Raw genomic sequence first — 6,917 nt, 5'->3', positions numbered from 1 at the left:
AAAAATTAAAAAAAAAAAAAAAAAAAAGAAAAACATGGAGAGGAGTTCCAAAAAACAAAGCATCAAAGCATCAATACTGACAAAAAAGTAAAATACTTAAACTTTTCTGATAACTTGGTAGATAATACAGATTTTAACGTATGCTTTAAAAATCTTCATTCATGGGCTTCCCTGGTGGCGCAGTGGTTGAGAGTCCGCCTGCCGATGCAGGGCACACGGGTTCGTGCCCAGGTCCGGGAGGATCCCACATGCTGCAGAGCGGCTGGGCCCATGAGCCATGGCCGATGAGCCTGCGCGTCCAGAGCCTGTGCTCCACGGTGGGAGAGGCCACAACAGTATTTGCCAGGCACTTCTCTCAAGATTATGAACATCCTTATAGAACTGCCCTGATTATCTGTTTTGTTGACATTTCTGTTGTGTCCTGGTTGAAGAAAGGTTTGAAAAAGAGAAGTTATGCTTAGTAGTCTGAATGAATGTAAAAAGCACTGTTATGTACTAATTACAGAAGGAATTATAAAAATATCTGTTTTTGATCTTTAGTAGCAAGGAATAAACTGTTTCATTTAAAAGCTTGTTCTATAAGCTTCACTTTTTTTTTTTTTTCAACTTGGCAACAAGAACACCAACATTACAGTGTTAAAGAGCTGAGGCTTGGAAACTAGGATATCTGGTCAAATTCCTGGCTTTCATTCTAATTTCCTATGATCTTTTTTTCTGGGTCTCAGTGTCCTACTGCATAAAAAACAAACAGGCTGAAAGATGAAGAGCTCTTCCAGTTGTTAAGTCTGATTTCCTTGATATATGAAAGAGATTTAAAATAGCTAAACCAAGAGAACTTACAATAACAAAGGAGTAACTATTTGTTAGGTTTTAATAACTAAATTAAATTTCAATTTATTATATCCTTTAGAAAAACTTAAGCATTCTTTGATTCAGATTTCTTTGTGAAATCACAAGAAAAATGAAAAATCTACAAGGAATGGCTGAATGAATGAGTATATCCAACCAGCTGAGGTGGTTCCAAAAAATCTATTTGGCTAGTACAACCTTTTATACCAACCAGTCTAGTGCCTTACCATCAACCAGGTTCTTACAGAATTCCTAAGGCAACTCTAAGGCAGAGAAATCAAGAACAAAATCTTTTCTGCTGTAGCAGGAAGACAGCAACTACAGTAAGTACCAATAAAACCAGATGAAAGAATTCTATTAATTGCAAAAATGATGCTCTGGTTCATGCATAATTACACCTGGGACCATGTAGAATGGGTCACCAATGTCAAATTGCTTTGGCAATAACTCCATTAAGAGTTAAGCATTAAGCTCTGACCCAGGCAGGGTCCAGAGGCCATATATTCTTTATGCCATAATCTTGTGAAGCAGGCTCATCAAAGTCTGGGAACTTGGTATTTTTAATACTGGCCATCACTGCATAGTCACAGTGTGGCTATAAATTCTATATTACTACTTCAGCTTGTAAAGCCATGAAATATATTTGTAAAAAAAGTGCCCATCTTCCTTTAAGTCTGAAAGGACACTTTGGCTACAGGCTTACATTCTTTTCAAAAAACATGTATTGAATATTTTTCACATTTCAATAATAAAGACCTTTACTTAAACTAAAGAGTATTTTTAAAAACACACTTTTTCATTTGTAAAACCTGCATTTGACCCATTTCCTTCAAATGTTGTTTTCTTTCTTCTTCAACTTCTTTTAGTTCTTCATTCCTTTTTCTTAAAGTAAGGTTATCCTGTAGCCACCTTTCTTGTATCTAAAGGTAAATATTAAATTCATTAATAAAAATAATCAAGTTACCAACATGTGATTCATAGCAGGCAACTGGTGTCAGTGCTAATTCTGCCTTAGAATCATGTGTATCTCAGCAGAGGGAGAAGAAGCCAGTGTAAAGGAATCTCCAGGCCTGGAGGAATCTGGATGGCCCATATACACACAAAACAGACATTAAAATGATGAGATAAAATGATATAACTGGATTTTTAATATTTTATACCTATGCCCCATTGGATCATCTTGCATAAGAACCTCACAATGGAGCCTAGTGATCTAAAAGATAACAAGAGAGCAAGACTACTATCAAAGTCTCCCCCACTTTTTTTCCCTAGTTGTATTTGTCTACTAACATGTGCCAAGACCATTATATACTGTTAAGTATGTCAGATAAGATTTTTACCTTCAAGCTGACAGACAATCATACAAGGCAGTAAGAAGTTTCACAAAAACAGTAAGTCTATATACTTGACACTTTTCTGGCCACTGAATTGAACTGAAAAATTTAAATTTAGCTGTTCTTATTGAGTAGTTTTGTCCTTAAAAAGCAACCACTAAATCATTTGGCGGCAGCAGCAGCACCAACACAATTATTTCAGTACTTTTCCTGGTGATTAAAATGGACTATGTTGTCAAGAGACAAACAGGAAACAATTTATAAGTTGACTCTTTGGAACTTAGGAAAAAAAATTTTCCTGCAGAAAATGGTGGTTTGGCCCATAAAAACCTGAATAGAAAAAAATTCATCCTAAGTTTGGAGTCAGGCCTTCTCAAAGACCCTTCTACAGCAACCCTTGTAGTTGAGATAAACTCAGTGATGTGGGAAGTAGGAGGCAGGGGCAGATCTTTGGTAACACTTTGTTGCCAACAGTACTGACATAGGAGTCACCAGGGAAAAAGGATTTGGGAGGTGGGAGAGAAGAAGGGAAGCCAAGGACTTTTCTCATATGCTTAATGTTCACAACCAACACTGCCCATCTATGAATCACTATTTTGAGGGTTTTTTTGGTTTTTTTAACTGTCATTAAGGTTCCTTTCAGTTTTCCTGGAACTAATAATATAAATATATACGTATCTATTAAAGGCATCATTATAAGCAGTTAGAGATGACTAAAATGATATGGTTGTAAATGTCCTTTTGTTGCCAAGGCAACCTAATGTACCACCGCAGCTGCTATGACTCTCCAAGATTCTCCCATGGGGAACTATGCTTATCCATTTTCCTTATAGAAACAAAAGAATGTGGCACTGCTCGCTTTCATCTAATATTATATAACAATGGAATTTGCTTTCATGAATACCTGAAAGGACTCTTTAAAGGGCTATCACATTTTTAGGTGAGACTGATTTTTTGCATGAAATAATGTTCCTGGTCTGTTATCCTGCATGGTCACCAGAAAGCTAGGGATTTCCTTTTTAGGTCAGCCTCTAATTGCTCTTTCATTCTGAAAGACAGTATATAGCACAGTAGTTAAAGAGCATAGGCTTTGAAGTCAGGTATACCTAGGCTCAAATCTCAGCATTACAACTTTCAAATAGGATGACTTTGGACAAATTAGCTTAAATTCTCTGAGCCTTTTAAAGATTAAAATAGTTAGTGTATGTAAAAAGTACTAAGTACAGTGCCTGGCTCAATAATTGCTAGTGAAATACCTTTTGGGTCAGATCTGTCCTTATACTTTAAGCAGTAAAAATTCCAGTTACAGTCTTCAAAATAGAAAATAGGAGAGAAAGAAGAGATAAAGTATCAGAGAAAACCAGATGCAGGTATACTACACCAAGACTGTTTTCCTATTATACTAGCAATTTGACAATGTAGGGTCAAGTTCTACCTCTGTTACTCACTACTTTTGTGACCTTGGGCAATTCAGGTCACCTCCAGTTCCCTTCATCTGAAAAATGAGGGAGGAAGATTATTAAACTTCCAAATTTTAAAATTCTGTGGAGTAAATTTAATAGGGCTTAAGTGCGTACATAAGCTGTTAGGCTCCTCAACTCTTAGATAGTAACCCCAATCATTCAGCTCAGAGAGCAGTTAATGCATGCAGCTGGCCACTTAAAGGAACCATAAAAATTAGCTGCTTTCTAGTTACCTGTGATAGAGTAATATGCTGAATAAACCCCATTCCAAAATCCACCAGAAGTCTGGTTGGGAAAAATGCCATTTATAGAGGATTTCCTGAAAACCATGTGGTGCTCTGACTCAGTGATTGATAGTTAAGGGGATACATCAGAACCCCTGAGGAACATTAACAAAATATACATGCGTATGTGTATGCCCATGCCCCAGAGGTTCCCATTTATTGGTCTGGAATGGAGAAAGAGGTGTATTTTCAATAACCCAGGTGATTTTTTTTTTACATTTGAGATGTAATTCATATACCATAAAATTCACCAATTTAAAGTGTACAATTCAGTGGTTTCAGTACATTCACAGTACATTCACATATGTAAACATATGTTTACATGTTTTACGTTTTCTTGGTTATTATACACTTAGGAGTGGGAAAAACCCAGGTGATCTTGATGGGTGCCTATAGCTAACTTTTGCTCTCCAAACACTCTAACATTTATTTTAGGTTCCAATCACACCACCTTCTACACTCATCAAGGGATGATAAAGGTGCTGAAACACACTGTAAAAACAAACAAACAAAACCAACCATGAAGTTTGTTGAAGACCTGCTTTTTATTAATCTATACAGTGTCTTCCTTTCCATGAATGCCTATGGAGACATTTTTCTCTGGTCTCAGTCCAGAGAACTGGATTGTTTTTAGCTTTGAGACAATGTGAAACTTAATTATGACTTTCTCTCTTCATGTGACTACTAAAATCTTTAGCAAGCATATCAGATTTCATGGCATACATTTTATATACTTACTACTCTCCTGGTTTCATTGCCTTCTTCTTGTCCTTATTTCCACATTGTCTCATTTTCTCATCAATTAAAAATGTTATTTAGCATTGCTCTATGTATATAACTTAGTAAACAATTTCTAGAACACGGTAGGTTATAAAAGTAAACTAATATAGTCAGATCCACTAAATTTAGACCTTCAACTTGAAAAGGGTCACAGACTGGTGTATCTTAATTATCTCTCTATATTTGTATGGACATTACTGATTTATAGATTGTGATTTTAAATAGAAAACCCACATATAAGCTAGTGATAACTAAGTACTTTGTTATAGATGCATCATAAATTTATATAGCATTTATTAGATGGCAGAGATTTGATTTACCTTTGACTGATATTCATATATTTGACATTCCTGGCACTACGGCCAGAGATTCTGCAGAAAACAGGTATGGCTAATCTTCAAAGAGGTTTTAACCATTATTTATAACCAAGTGATTAAAGCTTTCAAATAGCAAATTTTATTCAAAACAGCAGGAAGAGAGAAGCGCTGTAGTTTTTAAAGGCATTAACTATCATGCTTATGTAAGGCATGCTGAAAATTATTTTCTTAATGTGATTTTAATTATACTGTGGAAATTAATTTCCTTAATCAAGAAAGTAAATGATAAAGGAATCAACTGAAAAACAACTTAGTATATACATATTTTACTTACAGACAACTTTTAAGAATGATACCTAGAAGTGAGATTGAGAATTGGCAGAAGGGGAAGGAGACTTTAATTTTATGCTTTATGTTTAAACTTTTACCAGGTAAGTCTTTTACTGAAAATAAAAATAAAAAAAGGAAAGAAGAAAAGACAATGTTATTAGAATTGCTTTTCTCAGGGAATCCTCCTACACTGTTGGTGGGCATGTAAGTTGGTACAGCCACTGTGGAAAACAGTATGGAGGTTCCTCAGAAAACTAAAAACAGAATTACCATATAATCCAGCAACCTCACTCCTGGGCATATATCCAGACAAAATTATAATTCAAAAAGGTACGTGCACCCCTACATTCATATCAGCACTATTCACAACAGCCAAGAGATGGAAACAACCTAAATGTCCATCAACAGATGAATAAAGATGTGTTACATATATACAAGGGAACTCAGCCATAAAAAAAAAACAAAATAATGCCATTTGCAGCAACATGGATGCAACTAGAGATTATCATACTATGTAAGTCAGAAAGATAAATAACCATAGGATATCATTTATATGTGGAATCTAAAATGTGACACAAATGAACCTATCTATGAAACAGAATCAGGGACATAGAGAACAGACTATGGTGGCCAAGGGAGAGGAGGGTGGGAGAGGGTTGGATTGGGAGTTTGGGATTAGCATACGCAAACTGGTATATATAGAATGGATAAAAAACAAGGTCTTACTGTATAGCACCGGAAAATATAATCAATATCCTGTGATAAACCATAATGGAAAAGAATATGAAAAAGAATATATATATGTAACTGAGTCACTTTGCTGTACAGCAGTAACCAATACAACACTGTAATTCAACTATACTTTAATAAAAAATAAATTAAAAAAAAGAATACAGGGGCTTCCCTGGTGGTGCAGTGGTTGCGCGTCCGCCTGCCGATGCAGGGGAATCGGGTTCGCGCCCCGGTCTGGGAGGATCCCACATGCCGCGGAGCGGGTAATTCAACTATACTTTAATAAAAAATAAATTAAAAAAAGAATACAATCGGGTAAAAATGTTATGATGAAAAGAATCACAACAGCTTGAGTTATACCAAATGTACCTTTTTTTATTTCATTTTACAAATGAAAATATGTCTCTTTTTATACTGCCAAAGGAAAATTTTGTCTCTCAGTAACATAAAAAGAAACATACTTTTTATATAAACATATACACTTTTAAAAAAAAGAATTGCTTTTCTCTACTGTTTGCATTTCTACTCAATGCAAGTATTGAAAATAAAAGTAAAAAATAAAAAAGAAAGATAAGAATGTTACTGGTATAAGTGCCACCATAAATCATTAGCAAAAAAAACGACCTACCTTCTGTGTATCAATATCTTGTCTCATGATTCCCATTTCCTTATTAATCTTTTCTTTGTGTTTCTCGCATTCACTTAGTTGAGCTATTACTTTATTAAGTTCAGTTTCTTTTTGCTACAAAAATGAAAATTTCTTAAGCACAAGAAATAAAAATATAAACAAATAAATCATTTTAAATTATATTCAATTAAATAGTTTTA

At 34.9% G+C, this 6,917-nt stretch overlaps 1 protein-coding gene across 2 annotated transcripts in view; it reads right to left on the bottom strand.

Moving 5' to 3' along the window:
* RAD50 (RAD50 double strand break repair protein) overlaps nucleotides 1-6,917 on the bottom strand; it is a 132,057-nt gene that overhangs the window by 55,201 nt on the left and 69,939 nt on the right. For both annotated transcript variants that reach the window (XM_024118526.3, XM_024118516.3), the window contains 2 exons: nucleotides 6,718-6,831; nucleotides 1,642-1,769 (listed from right to left, as the gene is read on the bottom strand). In XM_024118526.3, the coding sequence (XP_023974294.1) occupies nucleotides 1,642-1,769; nucleotides 6,718-6,831 (242 nt within the window). The remainder of the gene's footprint in view (nucleotides 1-1,641; nucleotides 1,770-6,717; nucleotides 6,832-6,917) is intronic.

Source organism: Physeter macrocephalus, chromosome 8 (genome assembly GCF_002837175.3).
Source record: "Physeter macrocephalus isolate SW-GA chromosome 8, ASM283717v5, whole genome shotgun sequence".
NCBI classification, from domain to species: domain Eukaryota; kingdom Metazoa; phylum Chordata; class Mammalia; order Artiodactyla; family Physeteridae; genus Physeter; species Physeter macrocephalus.
This window is presented reverse-complemented; position numbering and strand designations above follow the sequence as displayed.